Source organism: Theobroma cacao, chromosome 3 (assembly GCF_053813885.1).
Source record: "Theobroma cacao isolate CCN51 chromosome 3, ASM5381388v1, whole genome shotgun sequence".
Classification (NCBI taxonomy): domain Eukaryota; kingdom Viridiplantae; phylum Streptophyta; class Magnoliopsida; order Malvales; family Malvaceae; genus Theobroma; species Theobroma cacao.
In genome coordinates, this window is record NC_142641.1 from 44652393 (window position 1) to 44675520 (window position 23128).

Sequence of the window (23128 nt, forward strand, 5' to 3'; positions counted from 1 at the left end):
ATAATATTTTAAAAAAATTCAATGGATTATTCAAAAAAATTTAAATAATTTATGAAAGTTCAATCAAGTTTTTTATCTTTTTATTTTGGATTAACTAAACCTTTATAATTAATACTTTATTAATTATTATTAATTAAAATATTATTTATTATTTTATATTTACATAATATTGACGTAGTTATGAAAAATATCACATTAGTATCATTTACTATGATATGTTACGTCAATATTGTGTGATATAAAATGACATATGATATTTTAATTAATAATAATTAATTATTCATTAATTATAAAAATTTATTTAATTCAAAATAAAATATAAAAAATTCATTAAACTAATAAAAATATTTTTTTAATTTTTTTTTAAAAAATATTATGCCTTAAACTCGTGACAAGAGACTCATGAAATTTGGAGATTGAATAGACTTAAGAGGGCCAAATTAAACATTCAGGCAAAGCTTTGAAGAAATCATGTATGAAGAAAACGATGTTCACTTCCACCTTTATAATATTCTCTGCATATAAGGTGCTTTTACATGGTATTTAGTCCACCGTCGGTGTTTAGCATTAATTTATATACCACATGTTGTCCAGCAGTGTGGACGCTGGCAACAGTATCTACCAAGTAGGGGACGGTTTTTTGGATTTATTTACAAAATTCCAACATCTTATTTACTCTTATGTCAAAGCCATCCAACGTGAATTCAGCCCTTCCATTCCACCGGTTTCTTTCCGAAAGGTTATCGAATTTCTTTGACCCCCCTTCAGGAATCTTTGAAACTAGTAGTCAAATGTAAATCAGTAGTGGTGGGAGACAGACACCTGGGAAAATTTTCTTGTGTGCTGAGATATACATATCCTTATATATGCATTGAGTTTTTGTTAACAATTTCCACCAGGACCCCCGTAAAAGAAGCCATTAGCATCTCCATTAATGGGAGCTGTGTCATAACAACTGGGTTTATCTGTGATAAACTCAAGTGATTTTGGATCAGGAGGCCCTCTTTTGCAGGATTCATCTGCAATTTGAAGCTCTTTTATGTAGGCTGCCTTAGTCATGCCTTGTTCGGCACACTGACCACTTCCATGGGAGGGCTAGCTTCATTGTTAGTGGTGAAAACTGCACCTCCCCATGCAATCTCTGTCGCTGAGCTTGATAAACTGCTAAATAAGGATGATGGCCAGTACCCAATTTGATCATCGTCACCAAATGAAAGCCACCAATTCCCTGATTTTGGATCCTGTATTCAGCACATATACAAACTTAATCGTGAATGAGGGACTTCAAGGAATGATTAATAGTCCCAGAATTGCTTAAAACATGTTAATTTGGGAAGCATACCTTGAAAATATTACAAGCAAAATCATTTTGCTTTCCTCCATAGACAGAAGGCAAGAAAAATGAACTAAGAGGGATATCCTTGCTAACTTGCACAAAACCAGGGCAAAGTGTATCGTGACAACCTTGTTTATTGGCCAGTCAATTAATTAATATGGCCACAGTTCACAACCGGAATGCACTTATAATTTTAAGTCAACAGAGCTTGAACATAAGAAATTCCAATGGCTTACAGTCCATTGAGCACAAAGTCGAGTGAGATTATCGCCATTTAACGATGGATTTACCTATAATTTATATAGAAAACATGTAATAGGATAAGAGTTTATATTTTATACAACAAAAAAACGAAAAAGACAAAGAAAAACAAGACACATTATGATTGGTTACCATCCATCCTGCTTGAATGCTATCAATTTGGTCGGCTGAGCTGCTTTGAATCCTCACAAAAGCTTCGCTGAATTGTGTGTTTGAAACCGATGGGTTTTGTACATTGATCAATCCAAGAGCTCCCAAATATTACCTACTTTGATCAGTTGGTAGTATTCTTATTGCATTCTTGACAATGTTATGAAGGGGAAAAGAAAGAAGAAACATAATTACTAATTAGATCAATGTACAATAAGTAAGTTGTGGAATGGAGATTTCTATAGTATTTACTTACATGGAAACCAGGAGAATTAGAAGCTGTCGGATGAATATCTTTCATGTGCCTTTTCTTAAACAGTTTAGTCCTTATCAGTTCTTCTTTGTTGGCCCTTCTGATTGGAACTGTCCCAGATGGACACCCTCCATTCTTCAACATTGGAATTTCCAATGACTTGGATGGTGAATTTGCACTAATTAATCCCTCTAGGGAGGAACTTGTTTCATCTACAACATTATTATCATTAACAAGAGGAAAAATGCTGGGAAGTACTTGTTATCCCAACCAGAGCAAGCTTTGGATTGGTTTTGCAAAGAGATCTGATTACCTGAATTTGATGGTTCTTAAGCAAAGGATGATCAAAGGCTGGTTGTTACATGAATTTGATGGTTCTTAAGCAAAGGATGCTCAAAGGCTGGTTGTCTATGGATATCAACACAGTCGAAAGAATCACCCCCTTCAGTCTGTTAAAAAAAACTACAGCTAATCAAATTTTATTGCATTAAATGGTAATAAGTTTATGGAATTTTGTTGTTTGATCACTAGTATGACTAATTTATTAAGTTTTTTTTTTTGTACCTTATGCTCTTGACATGGGGCTTGTTCAAAACCTTGAGCTGACTATCTAAATCAAGATCTTCAAAACTTTTTCCCCCTTCTGATCCATTTGTGATGATGGAGAAAGACAGAAAGAAAAGAACAAGAAATGGGATCAATATCAAACCTGGGTCTTGATGAAGGCCACTGAACACTCTAAATGCCAAGATGTTACTCTCTATTTCTTCGCCCCAGAGATGAGCCCAACAAAGGCTAGAGATGCTCATCTATATACCCATTCGTGACAAAGTCTTGCATGCAGTAATAGAATTGCTCGCCATTTATCAGATATGAACAGAAGGTATCTCTGAGGAGGTTCATTATCCTAAATAGACTGTCATGTCAGGTCAGCCATAGATAAAGCTAGTGAACTTTTTATTGGTGCGAATCAAGTCCTGGGGAACAGAAGAGTTCAACCGTGCCTTCTTGGAAAGATTTGGAATGACAATTTAGTTCATTCTGCAGACTAAGTTAATTATTTGGATTCTAAAAGATCCTCAGTTAACTAATTAAGGGAAAGTTGGAAGAGATTTATGGCATGTATAAAAGGAGCATTTCAGGTTTATTATAGCAAATAAGTTAAAGAATGTATACTAAATCTAACTCCAACCTTAGTAAAAATATCATAGCCATATAAAATGTAATTAAATGGGATTTATTACAGGATAAACTACTTCATTCTAATTTCATATCATTCTATTAGACACTTCAATTTGAAACATATATAGGAATGAAGATGTGAGTTCATATATGGAACCAAATCCCAAGTTCAATCAGTCAGAGACATATATAAATGGAATTAAAATTCATGCCACCATCCACTGAAATGGTTCATTTCATATATAGAAGCATATATATCCCGAATCAGGAGTACAAGGCTGTTATATCCAAATTGAATTAGTTTCGACAATCACCTCCTGGACCCCCATAAAGAAGGCCATGATACTCTCCTGGAATAGGACCAATGCTGTAACACTTGGGATCATCTGCGACGTCTTGGAGACGCCCTGGGTCAAGAGATCCTCCATGACCAGATTCTTCAGCAAGAATCTCTCGGATATAAGCTGCTTTTTCATTCCTTCTTCAGCAAAATGGCCGCTTCCCATGGGAGGATTACCTGCATTATTACTACCAAAAACGCCTCCTCCCCATGTAAGCTGCGTAGCAGCGTTTGATAAACTTGAAAACAAGGACTTTGGCCAGTATCCAATGGTCTGCTCATAGTAATCACCATGTTGAAGTCACCAATTCCCTGTATCTAGATCCTAGAAAGCACAAAATTGAGGTACACAATGAATTGTCTCTTTGGAAGCATATGGACAAGCCTTTTTATCAGAAAAACAAATTTTATGTTCTAATTACATGGTGAGAAGCATTTAGTAGATGTCGAAAGCATACCTGAGATATAAAATATCCGAAATCAAATTTCTGCCCTCCATAGACAGAAATATTGTGAAGAATAAAACCAAGAGGGATAGCCTTGTTAACTTGCACAGAACCAGTGCAAAGCATATTATAGCAACCTTTCTTTCCTGCCTGTAGATAGAAATTTGACATGTGAATTCTAACTCCAAATTAGCAATGGTTAAAAACAAAGAAATCAAAGTACTTACACTCCATGAGGCAAAAGTTTGAGTGTAATTGTCGCCTTGTAATGCTGGATTTACCAGAAATTAATTCAGTGAAAAAAAATTAAAACAGATAATGAGGTTTTATCTTGTATAAACCAAGACAAACTAATAGAAAATCCATAATTACCATCCATCCAACTTGAATATTATCAATTTGATTTTGTGATCCACTTCGAACCCGCACAAATGCTTCACTGAATTGGGTATTGGAAACAGATGGATTTTGTTTGTTGATCTTTGCAACTGCTCCAGTAAAATTCTCACCAGTTCATAGCATTTGTAATGCATTCTTGAGAATATTGTCGATCATACAGCCCCATTTCTTTATTTTAAAAAAAATTTAAAAATGACCAAAAAAGAATTAATTACATGATAACAAGGAGAGGCAGCAGCAGTTGGTTGAGTACTTTTCAGAAACAATTTAGCCCTTATTAAGTCTTCCTTGCTGGTCCTCTTGATTGGGACCGTACCTGATGGGCAGCCTCCATTCTTCAATATTTCAATATTCAGTGATTTGGCTGGCAATGACTTTGCACTTTTCAACCCCTTTGGAGAACTAGGCTCCATCTATGCCATTATTTTCATTTATAAAGCAACCATAGTTAATTATAGTGGATAACAATAAATTATGTACAAATGGTGGCATTGATGGATAATAATGATGGTGGGATTGCTTAACCATACATGCTTGAGCAACCACTCCGGCTTGACTAAAGTTTTTCTATAGTAAAGATAAAGGGGGAGGGGGAATACCTGGATTTGATGGTTTTTGAGCAAAGGATGATCAAATGCTGGTTGTTTATCGATGTTGACACAACATTCATCAGTCTGATAAAATGATGAAATGGATCGTTCCTTAGTCAAATTTAACTCATAATTAATTCATTATGCAACTTTCTTTATAAAACTATAACTTGTTTCCCCATTTAAAGAGCAAATTAATTTACCTTAATGCTCTTGAGAAAGGGCTTGTTCAGAATCCTGAGCTGTTCCAAATCAAGATCTTGAAAACTTTTCTGCCCTTCTAATCCATTTATAACTATAGAAAAAGACAGAGAAAAGAGAAGTAGAAATGTGGCAAGCATCAGTCCCGAGCCCTGATGAAAGCCACTGATAAATCCAGGTGCCATGAATGAATTCTCTCAATTTCTTCACCACACTGGCACAACGCCTGCTCATAGGTGCAAATTTGGTCACTCATTTCTTACTTGGGAGAATATTTGGTTTTAAAGACTATTCTTTAGTTAGTGAATAACCGTTTATTGTAAGGGTTAAACATAGTGAATATGCAGGTTTGCACTCTCTGTTTGTCAGGGTCATTATTATGGAGTTAAACCAATGAATTTACTGTTGAAAATTTAATTAAAGACTTATTACCCTTTCAGGATAAGAAGGTAGTATTTGAGATGAAGGGCAAGGATTTTTCTTTGAGAAGGTACAGAAAAAAACACCATGAGATGATGAAGATAACAACTGGAATAGCTTAATTCTGAGCTTTGGACCAGAGACATCGACGAATTAAAATCATTACATTCTTCAAGCGTAGGACATAAAAATGAATGCGCCTAGCTGGCACCCATCGAATTGCTACTGCTGCAGAGATTTATGGCAGGTTGGGCATTTTCCGTGTCGTTACACTCTGGTACCAAATCAAAACAGGCACCGTGGGCCACCCTTTTTCTGTTATTATGCAAATGGAAAAGACTTTCACTTGGGAGCAGGGTCGAATTATTATTATTATTATTATTGTTATTCTGAAGAAAGGGCAGTAAAATGGCAATAAACCCATAACTAAAGTTGACCTATAAGATGAAATAATGAAATTTAGGCCTTCGGTTCAAAATGATTGTCCTTTGTTTTGTGACTTTGTCTAACAAATACAGCCGCCTAACACATAATAAACAGCCAACAAGATTAATGAAATGAATATTAAAGTTCGCTTGAGAGGTAAACTTTTTTGGGTATAATCAATGCCTAAAAGGCTGTCTTAATCTTCAGGACTAGACATGTCAGAGTGAGAGTACCTAATAAGAAATGGACAGTTACAACTATTATTTTTTAACTTTCTCTTAAATGTCTCTTTTGCTCACCTAAATTGTAGGCTTTGCTTAATTATGTGGACCAATTATTAGCGACGGATGCTTCAAGGAAAGAAAACATTAAGCAAGACGAAAAACTACTTGACTTAATAATATCCATTGAAAATAACAGGCAACAATAAGAAGATATTAAGGTTATTATTTTTTTAAAAAAATACAAATAAATTTAATTTCTTCATATACTCGCGCTAGAGAATATTTTTTAGATATAATATTTAAAATGTCAATGACTATTTTATATTATTCAACTCGATTAAATAAGATTAGAGCATTTTATAATTGAATTCAAATAGTAAAACTACTACTTGTCATAGATTTGGATAGTGGTTATAAAGTACCCACTATCCGAACCTCATTATAAATAATGCTTCTTAATATTAAATTTTTTAGTTTTATATATATTTTTTATTTATAGATTTTGTATAATCAATTAAATACTTATTACAGTCCATTAGTTATTTTAATTATGATTTTAAATTTAAATTTAAATTTATTTTTTGAATTAATTTTAATTTATTAATTTAATTTTTATTAATAATATATAAAAATTGATTTTTAATTTATTTTAATCAGATATTTGATGAATAGTATTTAATATATTTAGATACAAGTTTAAATAGCAATTAAAAAATTAAATCAATATTTATAAAATTTGAGTACCTTATCAAATGATATGACTCGAGATTACCATATCTATTGACATCTCTAATAATATTCCTTTACTTGCACCAAACTAATGATGAATGAGTGAACTTATGATAAAGATAAGAAAATAAGCACCATTTAATAAATTTTAATTGTCATTAACTATGCTTTCAATTCACTAATGATGAATAACCTTTGCTTAATCAATCGTCTTCATTAGCATGCTGGGTTTTAATTATTAAATATCATAAATTTTGCTTTTGAAAGTTTGGAACATTTAATAAGGAAAATAGAAACTAGTAAAACATTAAATTTAAGACGATATGTCAAATTTCTAAATAGAAAAAGATATATAATTCCAAATAAAAAGTTTTCTGTGTTTTTTTTTTCTAACAATAAACCCCACAGTAATCAAATGTAAAAAGACCAAAACTTGTTCTTGTGGCAGAGACCAGAAACCAACTGAAGCAAATGACTGTTTTATCATTTCTCCAATTCTACAAATTTCAATCCTGGAGAGGTTATTGTAATGTATAATTGGCTTTTCAGTTTTTTTTTTTTTTTTATTTCAGTTGCATCTATAGATGACTTAAAATAAAGGTAATAATAATACCATCTTAATTCTTACTCCCTTCTTCATCCAGCAATGCATATATTCACAAATTTTCCATCAAAATTCAAGCATACCCTTATGCCACTCCAGCTGCTGCGGCTAATTCCTCGTGGTTCCCTTTGGGAGAAGAGCTTTCACTTGCTTTGCATATCTTTTCCAGGACAGGCTTCAGATTTCTTGGGTGCACGTCCACCAGGAGCCCATATTTCATGAACAATGTTAGTGACATTTTCTGCTCCACCCGGTGGCCTGCCATGATGGTGAGCCGGTGTCGCAGCAGCACCGCGGTGGCTATCGATTTCATCTGCAAATAAGCTAAATCCTTTCCTAAACAAATTCTGGGACCGGCGTTAAATGCAAGAAATTTGTATGAATCTTTTGCCTCATATTTGTTGCCATCTTCGGATAGCCATCTTTCTGGCTTGAAATCTAGGCAATCTTCACCCCAGATAAATTTCATTCGACCAATTGAATATATCGAGTATGTCACGTTTGATCCCGAGGGGACAAATGTTCCACTGGGCAAGACATCGTCAGCAATTACATGCTTTGAGTCTTGTGGCACTGACGGGTAGAGTCTTAACGTCTCGGAAAGTGCTGCCTTAAGGTATATCAATCGGTCAACTTCTTCAAACACTAGGGGTTCATCCACCCATTTGGAAGTGTCAGCACCACGTGTCTCCACCAGAACAGTGCAAATTTCGATGAGGATTTTCTCTTCCACTCTTGGATTTTGGATGACCAACCAAAAGAACCAACACAGTGCAACCGATGACGTGTCACGTCCAGCTAGGATGAAGTTGAGAGCCACATTTTGGAGGAATTCGTCAGAGTAGGCTTCTTTTTTCTTCATGAAACGGGACAACAAGTCATCATGTGGGGTCCCACCTTGTCTCTGACTCACCAATTCAAGCTTACGTGTATTAATGATGTCGGATAAGAATTTATCCATGTGTTCAAGGCTTTGGCTCAACTTGACTTCCATCCCAAGCCGAAACCATTTCTTTAGCTTCCATATGATTTCAGGCAAAATAAAGCGTTGAAGCGTGGCTTCGGTGGCTCGATCAAAAGCCATTGCGAAGCCGTTCTCAGGAAGGCCAGGAGATAGTGTTTGAGGGTCCTTGCCGAAGGTCAAGCCGCATATGTTATCGAAGGTGAGCCGGAGCAAGAGGTCTTGAAGATCAACCGGCTTCCCTTGGAGCTGAGCCGTCTCGAGAATTGGGCAAAATCGGTGCTTGATGGCCCGGCTAACCCACCTTGCCATGGCTTGGCGCAGAGTCCGGGTGGTGAATTCCAGAGCGGCAGTCTTACGCTGGAACAGCCACGTGTCACCATCGGAATTGAAGATCCCATCACCCAGCAAATCATGAAACACAGCCTGCCAATTAGGTCCCTTGGGGTAATTATCGAACCGGCCCTTCAAAATATGCTCCAAGTTCTTGGGATCGCACGTGACGGTCACGAGACCTTGCTTCCGGGCTAAAAATGGAATTGCGGAGATGCATGTCTGATACGTGCCGCCACACGCGCGGAGATTTTCCGCGATCCACTCATGCATGCAATTCGAGTTCTGAATGAGCCCCGGGAGGCTGCCCAATAAAGGCCAGACACGTGGACCATGGAGCGACCGTGTGATCAACTTGAACCATACTAAATAAGCAGCTATGGCTGATAAGATCATCAAAGCCGTTGATGCATCCATGTTGATGAAAATTTGCATTTGAACAAGTAAACTATGATTTCTTCGCAAATGAAGACACGAAACACAAAAAAATACTTGCAGTAGTTGCAACGTGACTTTCAACTTTCAAGCCTTGTAGTGTGATAGGTCTATCCGACGCTACCGATTCTTGGGCTGGTGAACAAAAATGGAGAAAAAATAAATGGAACCAGATCCTGTTTTGTAAAGAATGATGTTAACTGGATCAAAGAATGTGCAGGATGAAAAGGGAGGAAGAGAAGGATACAAAAGGAAGAACAGGGTTTCAACTTAATTTTCTTGGATTGTGGAGGAGAAGACCAAAAGTCTGAAAGAGAAGGAAGGGCGAGACGTCTGTGAATGAAGGGAAAAAAAAGAAGACAAAAGTGTTATATAGAGGAAATACACAGAAAGTCAGAAAGAAAGGCAATTAATATGGGCAGCCAGATTTGTTGAGAAAATCCCGCTCTCCTACCTTCCAGACTCCCCCTTTTTTTGTTTTTTAATATGTGCATGGACCTGATTACTCAGCCTATAAACACACAGCCAGTCTGTCATTAATGGCCGACTGAGGTCGTTGGAAAATCGTAAGGAAAAACCCCACGAGACCTTGCACCAAGTAAAAAGCTCACTCGCAAATAACCAAAGTCATGAAAACTAAGACTCTTTTTTTAAGTAGTGTCTTTAGAGGAAGAAAGGCCTCACCTAATTTTGCAGGAAAGAGCTTCTCCTCCTTAAATTCGACAATGGCAGCATTGAATGAAGATGTAGACGTAAATATGATTAGTTGAGCAACTATAGTCCCTCTGGCTATATAGATAAACACATATAATATAGAATCGATTTACGTTTTTGTTTTTTTAATGCAACATATATATAATGATATACTTATTTGTAAAGGTTTAAGGAAAATCTTTTTTATGACATAATATCTAAATTTTTTTTCTGAATTATATAACAAAATTAAAATATATATATATATTCTTTTTATTATATTCAATCAAATTCTTATATATATTTTTTAAATTAAATAAATTTTTATAATTAATGATTATTATTAATCAAAATATCGCTTATTATTTTATGTCATGTGACATGGTAACGTGTAATAATGAATAATAATGTGATATATTAATGTGGCATGATAATATGATTATATCGTATTTATAATTTTTATGTTAGTGTCTTGTAAGTATAAAAATGATAAATAATATTTTGATTAATGATAATTAGTCAACAGTTAATCATAAAAATCTATTTGACGCAAAACAAAAATATATAAATTTAATTGAATATAATAAAAAATAAAAATTTATTTAAATATTTTTTATATAATTCAAAAAGTTTTTTTTTTTCAAATAATATAATTTTTTATTTATCATTGAAAATTGGTATTGGTCACGTGACTGGTTAATGGTCGTACAAGTGTTGGGTATGCGACCCACTGATCTCATCATCATTTAATCGTTTTTCTTTCCATTTTGTGGGTGTTAATTTTTAATTTGGCCCAACATTGTATCGAATATTAGTTCTATTAAGAGAAAGGTGTGTGTCCTTTACCGTAAATGATTTCATTTGGTCAGACTCAAACCACCAAGTGGTTAACTTCAACCACATGGGATGTTAGTTTTGTTTTTTTGGATGGAAGAGAAAGATATGTGTTGAATTGGCATGAAAAAACTTAATTTAGGATTTATTTATATGAGCTTTAATAATATTGTCATTATGATTTTCGAATATTTAATTTATTGATTAATATATAATATTTTTAAGTAAAATATATACATATTTCAATTAATAATAGTAGTCTAACAAAGGGTTATAATCAGGTGTAGTTTGTTCATTACGGTCATCATCCATCCATGTCCAACGTATCGGGTAAACCAAACACGCCCCGTAAGAAGTGGATGATTTGCCAATGTGCATCTGCCACATGTCAAGTCAATTGTTTTGATTTCGAGGGTAAGGTAGGGCAGTGACGTATGACCAATTGGCTTGGCTAGACCTTCATGCAAATGTTGTAGAAATTTGGGTGTGTAGGATTGTAATTTTCATTTATTTATTTTTTTTGTTGAACAAAGTAATTTATGGTCCCTGTTCCATTGACTCATCAATGGCTTGAAGTTCAACTCAGGCAATGAAAATGATTGACATTTTGAAGATGAGGCAGGGAAGATGATGAACATGATGTGTCTGACAGAACAGTGTGAAAACGTAAACATAAACTCTTTAAGCAGACACCAATCATTTGGTTTTATCACAACAGATTTTTCCTTCTTTTGTCATCCCATTCTAAGTCCCTTTCTTTACATAAACCTTCTTCAGTGTGGCTTTAGATTTTGACTTTGGGTGCATGAGGTTCAGGCAGATAGCAAGAAATTAATGGACTGCCAGAGGGGGTCAGGACACTGCAAGAATTTTCTTACTTGAGGGGGCCATTGTCTTTCAAGCCACATCTACCTGCAAAAAGCAAAGCTTTTGACATGATCTTTCTTCAGTTTTTTTTTTTTTTTATAATTAAAAAAAAAAATTCAAATTTTATTATTTAAATAAAGTTATAATGCATCAATCAATTAATCAAATACTCGAATTTATAAAAAATTTTATATATCTCATAATAATGAGCTTCAATATGGGTTGTTTGTATCAATAGTGAAGAAATGGCTATGTAAACACAAAACACAGATTGGCCAATGTTATTTAGGAGTTTAATGGTGATGAAAGGTCAGGATTTCATGATAGGTTAAGTAGTCTCCCCAAGTATCTAATGGACCCAACTGTTTTAACTGTCCTTGATGATGATCGATGGAGGTTGCATTATTGATTCCAACCTCAGTTTATGGGCTTTGATTTCAGAGTCATTTTTCTTAAGGCCTTTCTGCTGAAGCCTGAATACATTGTCGATCTCTTGATGAAAACAACATAAACCATCCCTTGTGTCTATAAACCATTAATCTCCATGTTCAAAGCTGTAGCTACTGGCTAATATCACCCAATGTGTTTCAATATAGTTACCACCCTTTCAAAGAAGATTAGGTTGAGAAAAGCTTAAATGCTTGCACTAACACAAACAAAGGAAGAAATGCATCCAATAGGCAACTTGCCTCAAGGCAAATTTAGGTGATGTTTGATAATTTACAATGTAATGTGATTGCAAGTAATATAATTGTAAGCAATGTGATTGTAAAAAAAAATTAACATTACAGTGTTTAATATACAAATAAAATACTGATTAAAATGTAGAGAAGATGACATTATAACGTTTGGTTTACAAGTATTTACTGAGAATGTAATGTTAATTTTCAAAATTACCCATATTCATTAAAATATAAATTTAATATACTTGTATTTTTTATTGTTAATTTGTATATAATATTATTTTTAAATATATTTTTAATGTCATATATTTTATTTTCATTTTTATTATTATATTATATTATATATTTTATTTACATTTCTTTAATATAATTTTTTATATTATATATTTTATTTTAATTTCTTTTACCTATATTATATAAATTTTATTTTATTTTGTTTTATTTTCTAATTTTTATATTATATGTTTTATTTTAATTATAATATTATAAAATATTTTTAACAAAATAATAAAGTTGAAGAGTAAAAATGTTTTTAATAGTATTACAGAGTGCAATGCAATGTGATTGTATTAGTTTTAAATTGCATTAGTTTTACATTACAATAGTTTGTTGTAAAATAAATATTGTAATGTAATTTAATTAAACATATTACAAAGAATGTGTTTCTACTTTTCTTGTACCAAACATTATCTTAAAGTTAAGATGTTGAAGGGAATAAGCCAGCTGGTCCAAAGCTTGTATATTTTCAGTACTTAATGTCCTTATCTTTCGCTGGAATGCAAATTCCACAGGCTGTCTACTTCAATTTAAATCCACCTAAAACCCATACCAGCATTTAATGGGTATCGTGACTTTAGATAACGCAGGGCGGTAGCTCCTGGACCAGCCATGTTAATGATTGGCAGGATCAAACTGGAGTGCATCTTCAAACCGTGCCCAGCACATGGTTTTGTTATTCATATCATTTGCCAATCACTTTGTCAAAGCATGCAAGGAAACAGCTTTGAAAAATTTTACAAGAAATCCCAACTTCATTTAAAAGATGGAATCAACATCTGAGTTTATGCATGGGCTTCGACTTGTAGGTTTCCGCACCGACTGTGATCAGAACCATGTACAAAGTCAAAGGGAAATAACCACAATCTACAGCTCTTAACTCGCATAAATTAAGAGACCCCAAATTAGTTTCAAGCTGACTGGTGGCATTGAGGGTACAACCGAGTTTTAAATGATGCCAAAGGGAGAAAGTATATAAAGCTAAAGTCTAAACAGACAGCATAACGACCCTTGCTTACATTGTCAGGTTTGCACTTTGAACCCTACAGCGACAGCCTGACTGCTTTGCAGCCTAGAGAAGACATACCTTCTTTGATCTTGATGTATAGCAATCATTACCAAAAGGGCGGCCCTTTTAAGTTTAAACAGCAATACTGCCATTGCCAGACCGACAGGTCTGATATTTCTTCAGGATATATACCACTTCTGCCATTATATTCTCTGACCATCACAGAAATACCAACATATCATGTAATGATTTAGGTAAAATCAAGAAGAAAAGGGTTTGATATTGTTGTCATATTGGGGCATAAAGCCGCTACAGTGTTGGATGTTATGCACGTGTCAGGCATGAAGGTACAGGCTTAATTTTCCATTAAAGGACCTGTGTTAATTGACTTTTAGATCCTAAATCTCATTGCTGATCTCTTGCACAAGGGAGAGTAGCAGCATGCATGATGAAATAATTTAAGGGAAAAACAAAAAGAGGAGGCAAATGAAGCGAAAGGGAGTAGGGTCTTGTGTTAAAAATTTAAGAAGATTGGTATATCTTGTGGACTTAACTCTGTTTCTGACACAGTCACAACCAAGACTTTACATATTTAGGTTAATTTCAAATTGATCACTCTAGCTTGTTCACCAGGTATTAAGGTCAAGGAGGAGTTTATTACATACTTATGTCATGCTCTGTTCGATGCAACTTATGAATGAATAGAGTATTAATGATACCTGTTTCCCTCTCTGTTATTCCTCCAGATCTCCCCACTGCTTCCTTTGTTAATTATCCTTTAACCTTTCTGTTCCTCATCGATTTATCTTGCCTATGCTGCATCATCTATATCTCCATCCATCATCTTCTTTCTTTCTTAAATAACTCTCAACAATCCTCTGGATTTTTTTATGTTACTTCCCCACTCCTTTAAGCATAATTTTGTGGGTGATCGTCATGCAAAACACAACCATGAAAACCTTGTCTTTGTATTCAACTATTATATAACGGGCTTGATGAAAACGAATGCGTAACCAGGTCCTGCCAGTGGAGATAAGAGGCGAGCATTAGTTGAGTTTTCATCTCTCATGCTGAGGGTGGATTCTAATATGATTTGGTAACATGCAGAAGTAGTCTGCTAGCCAAAGAGCAAAGACACCAATCAACTCACTTCACTAGGGAGTGCTCGAAGTGACATGTATGAGGACAAGATGAAGACACAAAGGCGAGCACTGCAAACCCCAACATTATCAATGCCCCGAAATAAACTTTCCACAGAAGAAAAAATATCAATAGTGCATATGAGGCAGGATAGAAGTAAAGAAAGAAATAATAGGTCTTGGTTCGAGGAATATTTTCGAACGATAGCTATAAAAGCAGTAAAGCTGAGAAATTCCTTCTTACTTTCACATCAGAATGTTTCAACTTCTCCAGTCAAGCCACCTCATTTTTGAAATCAAGAACACAAGAACACACCCTCCAGAGTCAGTGATATTTTCGAACTATGAGAAATGCAATCAGCATTCATATTAGAGTATAATATGAGCACGTCTTCCATGAAAGCCTTTATATTTCTTCCTCCATTTGGTCAAAAGGAGAAGAGACAAAGCTTCCAACATCATTGAAAAAGCATCAAAACAAGGCCATCTATGAACTTGAAGCCATTGAATGGAAAAATAAAATAAAACTTCAGAGCACACCAAGAAACAAGATCCTAAGGTAATGATAAACAACAAAAATAATTCCAATTCACCACAAATTTTGCACAAGGCCTAAAATTGATAGACTAAACAGCAAAGGCTTGCACTTTCTCATTTATGATTCACTATTACAGTATCAATTGTTGGTATGAATTCAATCACCAAGAACCACATATAAACAATTACAAGATACATTACAGTCCTATCTGCATCAGTATCAGACTACACACTAACTAATGAAATAATTTACTGACTTGTAGTTTGATCAATATTCTCGTATGCAACATCTAACCAAAGGTTTTGAAGATCAAATCCCTCTTGTTGAACCTTGCCAAATCTCAACAGCTTGCTGATCCTTCCGGATCACAAACATCCTGTTCCCACCAAATGCCAAGTTGGTTATCCTCAACCCTCCCAAATCTTTCACTCTCCCCATCAAATTCTTTCTAAAAACCCTCCTCTCCTTCAATGGACCCTCACTAATCTTCGCTGAACCCATCACAACCTCAGACCACAACTCGATATCCCCTCCTTTACTACAAAACACTTGATTTCCATGACTCTCAATTTTGCACCCATACCCTTCTTTCTTCCCATTAACAACCTTCCTGCTATTGCTAAGACAAATCCAGGGATTACTATTATCATTAGCATCATCGCTCACACTCCCTAAACTCCTCAAATCCGTGTAAAAAACTTCCCCAGAATTCACTCCAATCTTAAAAATTGCATTCAAATTATCCGAAACACAAACATCCGAAAAGCAATCATCTTTTTCCTTCAATTCAAAAACAACATTACCAGACCTTATATCCCAAAACTTAATGTTACCTGACACACCCGATAACCCACTATGCGACCCGGATGCCATAACTAACCCATAACCTGTAACCCATCTCAGCTTTGTAGCTGGGATGGCTGAATCAAGATCAGCCCCAAAAATCTCGTTATGACCAATCTCAGTAACAGGGTTCAAAGTATTCAAATCATAAACCATAATTGAATTCGAGTTTCTCCTACCAGATTCGAAGCTTGTAAACAAGAACTCGCTCGATGAACCAATGGCTTGCACCGTTGAACCAGAACGGGTCACGTTTTCCCAATTTAGGACTTGTTTGACGGAGCCGTTTTGAAGATCGAGAATCTGGAGGCCCGAGAAGTCGGTTGCGCCGGCCGCCGCGATATCCGGGGAGATTGCAAGCAAGGAATCGACGGCTGTGAATTGGGTCAAAATCGTTGACTTTCTAGTCAAGGACCAATCGAAAGAAGTGATCTTGCTACCGTGGGCCACATGCACGGTTCCGGACGGCGTCGTGGCGATTGTGGAAGGCGAGTCGCGGCCGTTCAAGGGTAATATTAACGATTTTTGGAGGGCAAAAGCGTCAAAGTGAGATGGATTGGTCAAAGAGTTGTTCAACAGGGATTCGAGGCCGTAGAATCTGGATTCCTCGATGAGGTCGTGGAGGTCAAAGTCTTTGACTTTGGAAGGGAGCGTGCCGGAGCGGAGGAGAGAGAGGAGGAGGGAGAAGTAGTCTGGGTCACGGTCGACGAAACGTTTGGACGTCGTTTCAGCGAGTTGAGAAAGGAGGGATTTGGGGCCCCCTTGGGTTAGGGTTTGTTTGGTTGTCTGGAAAATTTGGCCGCCGACATTGATCGTTACAACGTTGCTGTTTAACTCCGGTTCTGTCTCCAAACACTGCATTCCGAACGATGACATAACTTTAGGAAAATGCTGGATTTTAAAATTCCCAAATTGACCCTGAACCAAAACAAAAAAAAGCCTCGAGTTTCTGTAGATAAAAACCCCAGAAAGTGATTCAGTTCTCCACTAGGTTTCTGATTGAGAGGGAAACCCTAATTTTGTGAGGGAAATTTGGGGAGAAAGAGTATATAAGGAAGGGGATTCATTGTTGTGTTGTAGAAGGTGAGAGAGTTAGGTGTATGGGTGACAAATCTCAGATGGAACATCAACTGATGGCTAAACTAGTCGTCCGACGTGGACTCTCTATTTGGTTATTTGCGTCCAAAGGACAGGGCAGGGGAAAAAACATGAGACTGGTGTTTTGTATTTTCCTTCTTTTTCTACAAGAGAAGTAAATTTTTGTCACCATTTTTAACTTTTATACAGGATCTTAAACTGTGTTCTTTCTTTATTTGACAAAAGTTTTGTACCATTAGATTTAAGTACTTGCTTGCTTTTTCTTCTTCTAAAAAAACAAAAAAAAAAAAGAAAGAAGAAAGATGTTGTTTCAGTACTGGTTTTTTGATGTTTAAGGGTGGCTTCTGTTGCGGACTCCAAACAGCCCATCAGCCCAAACTGGTCTTCGCACGACGCTCCTTTTCATCCCCTGCTTTGTGGGATCATTCATCGTCGTGGCAACAGCGAGTTAGCGACAGAGTCTTAAGTTCCAACCGCAACTTCTCCATCGGTTTCAAAACTTTCAAATATTCTTTATGTCAAGCTACAAATAACAATAGTCTGTAATTCTTTTTCTTTTTTTTTGGATCAATCTCTACATCAGTCTGCCTCAATTATCCCTCGGAGTGAATCCAAGCAATGCTTACATGGTAGTATGGCATCAATTGTCTAGATATCACCTTTCATTAATTTAAAACTAACACCACCTATCCCATTACAACAGCATAACATCTTTTAAGTACCATAATTGCAAGAATAGAGTTTTTGCCAATTTGCACGGCTATTTTACTATTATTATTATTATTGTCTTCCACTATTCTATCATTAATATTTTATATATGAGGACACAAATCAGAAAGGCTGTTATGATATCTATATGCCTAAATTAGAGAAATATAATACATATTGAAACAAGTGAAACATTCCTATCAGACCCTGTTTTTTAGTCACGAAGGACTCAAAAACAGCCTCCATGCAATGCAAGTCATGCAATATGCCATCTGAGTCAAAACCCTAAAATCATGTATAGTTTTGATTGAATAATTGCACTCTGTTGCTGTTACCAAATTTTTTGATACCCCGAAGGCACACCTAAATTCCTAAAAAGATATGGAATCGAAAGACCTCTATGGAGATGCATACCAGTTACCTTACCCCTGGCTGCATCATGGGGAAAAAGGACCAATTCCTGGGGACACCACCACCCTTTCCAGCTACCTTGTCATTGGCCCACCAATCGGAAGTAAGAATAGGCTTATGAGCATCACCCCCATCAACATTGTCAAAATTGAATTCTTTAGCTGAGCCAAGAGTGATGGATTGATGCTTATGGTGCTGTGGTTTCCCTTCCCTATCTGCCAGAGCTTTCTCTGGTCTTTCATTGGATGTTTCACCAACGCGACATTCATAATCATCAACCACCTTAGTATCGTGTTCTTCGCTCTCTCTTGTTGCTTCAATCTGTAGAGATCCTGATACAGCTTCTGATGGTGTTGCTGTCTCCATTTCCAAACTTCTTACAACTTCTTCAGTAGTTAACTCGAATGAAACTCTATGATTATGTGCAACTTGATCATTTTGGACATCTTTATTCTTCAAATGTGGATGAGATGTGATCTCAGAGATCTGATGATCCAAAAGAAAACCATTGCGAGGTGTGGACCTCGTAGCATCTGGGGTTAAAGTGCCAGAACCATGATGTGATCCCCATTCACAGCTGGAATGCTTATCAAGGTTCAAGAGCTTGGGAGGGTCACCCATTCGGAACTCAGGAAAGTGTAGACTAGCAGCAAATTCACCATCACGGAAAGGAGATGAGGTGCCAGAACCTGAGATGCCTGAGCTTGGTGAGATCAGTTGGCCAACAGGGCTCCCAGGATGAAGCTGATAAGACTGAAATTCATAGTGGGATATTGGGAATCTTTGTACACCCTCTCCATACTGGAGGTTGGGACCCAGCAACTGAGCAAATGGCACCTCAGGTGAGGAAGGCGTAGTCAAGTGCACTGACTCAGGAGGAGGAGTAAAGGGAGCGGTTGAAGGTTCAGTGGTGAAGGTTGAGAAAACAGGTGGTGAAACTAACTGAGTTTCATGAGCATAAGGGCCAATTGCAAAAATTGAAGCAGGCCCTGGAGAGTACATACTAGCAGAAATAGAGGTGAGAGACACTAAACCAGCTGGAGACTGTGTAGCAGAGGGGGGTTCAGATGGAAGGAAAGATGCAGGAGAGGAGGGTGGTGCAACAAAGGGAAGTGCAATGGCAGGTGCTTGGGTTGGATTTTCAGCAGCAGGCACATTAGCACCCGAAAAACTCGTTTCAGAAGTAAGAACAGCAGGCCCAATTCGCTTTTTTTGTTTGTAAGATCCAAAACACCAATATATGCTCCAGCAGCCCCCCCATCTTCTCTTCTGAATGTCACAAAAATTTTAAATAAATGAATTACTACGGGAAATTACACCACATTCTTTTGTAGCTAAAATAAATAAAAAAAACCAACGATAAAATTAATTAATTGAAAACTTATGTCCTAAAAAGACATAAAGACATATTACACCAATATAACAACACTTCCTCATTGAAGCTTTACCAAAGCTATCAAGTATTGAAATATATTAAAGCAGCATATATGCTCAAAACTTGTTGGACATTATGCTACAAGGGCGGTTCCAACTCCTTGGCAGAAAGAGTATAGGCATGCTGCTCTTTTTTCTATTGGAAAGCTCTTAACCTAGAAGATACTACAACTGTATCCCACCCTTTTACCATCTAAGCCAAGCTCAACGAGCAGAAGCACTTCCCACCTCGTGTTTAAGTATTTGCAAAGGTTTTCGTCAGTGATTATAAAATGGCAATTCTTCAACTAGACCTCCAGTACAAGGGAAATCACATCTACAGACAAGCAGTTTCATTATTCAGAACCAATGATTATCCATTGGATGTCGAAAATGGAATTAACCTGATCTTAGCCAGCCAAATAGGATGTACTGAAGTTTCTAGTTTTCCGAAATCTCAACGCATTTGAAACCTTCTAATTAACCCTTCCCTCATCCTGGCCACAAAGAGGGGTTGAACAAAGCATGATATAAACAAATTCAAAGACAACCTTGTCCAATTAACAACTATATCTGAATCCCAAATTGTATAATATTAACTCTGCTTTACTTTTCTTTTGTTTTCTTTAGTTCTGATCTGGGGACTTTTGCCAAATGAAAGTAAAAGTAGAAATAAGAGGTGAAGAAGATCACCTGAGTTCATTAAGTTTTCTGGATAAATAAGAAACCAAAAGGATTAATAGATTTTCATTAAATATATTGGAGAAACTGCATATACTAGTAATAAACACTGTTTCATCAGCACAGAGTATCGTTAGATTCCTGAATAGACAAGTTCTACAGCTAATAACCTTGAATGTATCGAACTTGAAGTACCAAAAAAAAAAAAAACTTATTAAAGATCATAAAACTTCGACTTTTAAATTTATGCACAAGCTACAGTTAAGGACTCTTGATTCTGGAACAAGTCAACTTTCAATAAATCTATGCCTAAAATCAAAACGATTCAACTTATTATTTTCTTAAGGCAAACAAAAAAAATCCTAAACTTGATTAAAGATAAAAGCTTAGTAAATCACCATAACATAATCAAAGAACCAAAAAAGAAAAATCATGCAAAAAACAGATCACAAATGAATACCAGAGTAGCTTAAAAACATTTCCGAAACTCAACCGAATGAAACTAAATTCAATTAAAACAATCACAGCAAACAAAACAAATAGAGAAACTAAATGAAACACAACACGGGAAAATATATAAACAAAATTAAAATCTTACCTGAACCGTAGCTTGTGGAACACGATTCTCAGCTGAAGCGATCGCGTTAGCAGCAGCATGAATGGTCTCCAAAGTGTTATTCATAGCTATGGATTCTCCATTTGCACCTCTCATCTCTACTTCTTTTTTTTCTCGGTTTTCTCGCGAAACAAACAGCTCAATACTTTCTTCCCTCTGAAAATGTCAAATTTCCTCGAGAAAAAAAAAATCGAGAGAAAGAGAAAGAAACAGAGAAGCAAGGAAGCTGTGATTTATCGATGAAGAAATCAGAGATGAAAAACACAGAAAGAAAAATCAAATCTTTAAATTCTTAAATCTAAATCTCCCCTTTATATTTATTAATTATCGTTTATAAGAAATTCATTTTTCATTTTCTTTTTTTTTGGGTTGCGAATATTAATATTGTGTGAAATATGTGTATAAGCAAACGCTTTCGAGGTCAAACACGGCAGTGACTTGATTTCTATGAGTTTATCGAAGAACCCCCGACTTCAGCCTAATGTTTATACACACCTTAGATTATTACCTCCATTTTACTTATTTGCCCTTCTCATATTCTTGCGTAGATGTGCATAACCTTGAAACAAGGGAAAGAGGGTAGATTAGTCAAATGAAAGGAACAACTACTAACATCCCGAAACGAAACATAATTAATTAATTAATCTACTTAGCTGTTCTGTTTAGTGGGAGGGAGAAAATTAAGAAAGGTTTTTGTCCAAGGTGTGCACGTGTGCACATCCACTTCGTGATGGCTTTTCGTTCTCGTGCGCACACCCCGCACTGCATACGTGAAAATACGAAAATATATATGATTAGGGAAGAAGAAAAAGAAAAAGAGAAAGGTGGGGTCGGGCGGGTCCCATTTCTCCTCCTCTAAAATTCTCCCTCTTTACCCGCCACTTCAACTAACTCCCACCTTCGGTCCCATCTTCTCGCTTGCCCCGCTCCCCATCCCTTCTTCTCACATTCAACCTATCCCTTTTATTCAACCCTTGCTTCCAAAGAAATTAACTCAAAGAGTTATTCCTTTTAACCTTCTTTTGAGATTAGTTAAGGATAATAATGATTCCAATTTCTTTTTAAGAGTCCAATGATTTATCCCTTTTTTAAGGGCAAAAAGAGATTAAAACTTTTTAATGTTTCTTTGACCATGTATAGTTGATAGTTTGACAAGTTGAATTCATTACATACAACTTATACCCTCTTCTTTGATCTTTGTGAAGTTTATGCCGACAAAGTCTCATCTCATGATTTCCTTCACAATATAGCAAAGACTCCCTTTTTTTTTTAATCTTATTTTGACTCTTTACATATGATATTTCTTTTTCACTATATGTATGCTTACCTAGCTTAGCTAGGTAGTAGCTACCTACCCTTTCTTTTAATCTTTGTGAAATCCATGCCTCAAAGTTCATTCCCTTTCCTTCATTCTTTTTAATCCGGACAGCACGAAAAGTGCCTTTTGGTTGTAAGAACTAGTTAGCTTTGACACTTTACATGTATGATTTTCACTCTATACTAGTACTAAACTTTTCACGCTATAAGGCTATGGGGATCTTTATACCTTTATGGGTAGGTTTAATTTCATTTTCATTGATAAAGGGATTTACTTTTTATATTGTTGAGTTTACATCTTTATGTTAAAAAGCCTAATCATCCAAAGCTTCCCTCTCCGGCCCCAGAATGGTGAGAAAACCCAGATGTTTCACACAATAAAGCCTTGAGCTTTAGGCTTAGTTTTGTCTGAGTTCATGGTCAGGCCCCTTTGCCGAGAAACAGAGCCCCCACATGGTGTGGATGGTGAATGATTCTGGGGGGAAAGGAAAAATGATTAAAGCAGCTTATTTGAAAGTGCTTTTGGGGATATGTAATGTAATTAGTGTTCGATTAATTAAGGTGCAAATCAATTGATTTTGAGTCACTAAAAGCTTGATAGAGATTAGGTAAAGTTAAACAAGGATTAAGCCTGGATAAAGAAATATAAGGTAAGATTGAATCAACGTTTTGAGCTAAAAAAGCGATGGCATACTTTTGACCAAGCAGAAAA

At 35.9% G+C, this 23128-nt stretch overlaps 4 protein-coding genes and 1 long non-coding RNA gene across 5 annotated transcripts; all 5 read right to left on the minus strand.

The window, feature by feature from the left end:
- Positions 1–681: 681 nt before the first annotated feature.
- On the minus strand, positions 682–2809 carry LOC18606541 (protein neprosin-like). The gene is made up of 6 exons (XM_088804637.1): positions 2597–2809; positions 2363–2449; positions 2004–2135; positions 1573–1626; positions 1343–1471; positions 682–1241 (listed from the first exon to the last, which is right to left on the minus strand). Exons 1-6 carry the CDS (start codon positions 2807–2809, stop codon positions 1056–1058), a joined length of 801 nt encoding a protein of 266 aa, XP_088660763.1. The 3' UTR covers positions 682–1055.
- An 826-nt stretch (positions 2810–3635) lies between these two features.
- On the minus strand, positions 3636–5411 carry LOC18606543 (uncharacterized). Its single transcript, XR_016025196.1, has 4 exons — positions 5161–5411; positions 4196–5041; positions 3981–4118; positions 3636–3847 (listed from the first exon to the last, which is right to left on the minus strand). It is a non-coding gene; the product is annotated as an uncharacterized LOC18606543 (long non-coding RNA).
- Positions 5412–7420: 2009 nt separating this feature from the next.
- On the minus strand, positions 7421–9919 carry CYP86A7 (cytochrome P450, family 86, subfamily A, polypeptide 7). Its single transcript, XM_007040219.3, has one exon. It carries the CDS (start codon positions 9288–9290, stop codon positions 7647–7649), a length of 1644 nt encoding a protein of 547 aa, XP_007040281.3. The 5' UTR covers positions 9291–9919; the 3' UTR covers positions 7421–7646.
- Positions 9920–15409: 5490 nt separating this feature from the next.
- LOC18606546 (BTB/POZ domain with WD40/YVTN repeat-like protein) lies at positions 15410–17385 on the minus strand. Its single transcript, XM_007040220.3, has one exon. It carries the CDS (start codon positions 17046–17048, stop codon positions 15639–15641), a length of 1410 nt encoding a protein of 469 aa, XP_007040282.2. The 5' UTR covers positions 17049–17385; the 3' UTR covers positions 15410–15638.
- Positions 17386–18258: 873 nt separating this feature from the next.
- On the minus strand, positions 18259–21565 carry LOC18606547 (uncharacterized). The gene is made up of 2 exons (XM_007040221.3): positions 21082–21565; positions 18259–19658 (listed from the first exon to the last, which is right to left on the minus strand). The coding sequence occupies exons 1-2, from the start codon at positions 21193–21195 to the stop codon at positions 18396–18398; spliced, it is 1377 nt and encodes a 458-aa protein (XP_007040283.3). The 5' UTR covers positions 21196–21565; the 3' UTR covers positions 18259–18395.
- Positions 21566–23128: the final 1563 nt, after the last annotated feature.

What these genes read in the sequence shown, in the direction of transcription:
- LOC18606547 (XM_007040221.3), bottom strand. Translation starts at nt 21,195, where the DNA reads ATGAGAGGTGCAAATGGAGAATCCATAGCTATGAATAACACTTTGGAG. An exon ending in TTCCACAAGCTACGGTTCAG is followed by an intron (nt 19,659 to 21,081) that starts GTAAGATTTTAA and finishes TGTGACATTCAG; the next exon opens with AAGAGAAGATGGGGGGGCTG.
- LOC18606541 (XM_088804637.1), bottom strand. Translation starts at nt 2,809, where the DNA reads ATGAGCATCTCTAGCCTTTGTTGGGCTCATCTCTGGGGCGAAGAAATA. An exon ending in TTAAGAACCATCAAATTCAT is followed by an intron (nt 2,136 to 2,362) that starts GTAACAACCAGC and finishes CCAATGTTGAAG; the next exon opens with AATGGAGGGTGTCCATCTGG. An exon ending in GACTTTGTGCTCAATGGACT is followed by an intron (nt 1,472 to 1,572) that starts GTAAGCCATTGG and finishes TGACTGGCCAAT; the next exon opens with AAACAAGGTTGTCACGATAC.
- LOC18606546 (XM_007040220.3), bottom strand. Translation starts at nt 17,048, where the DNA reads ATGTCATCGTTCGGAATGCAGTGTTTGGAGACAGAACCGGAGTTAAAC.
- CYP86A7 (XM_007040219.3), bottom strand. Translation starts at nt 9,290, where the DNA reads ATGCAAATTTTCATCAACATGGATGCATCAACGGCTTTGATGATCTTA.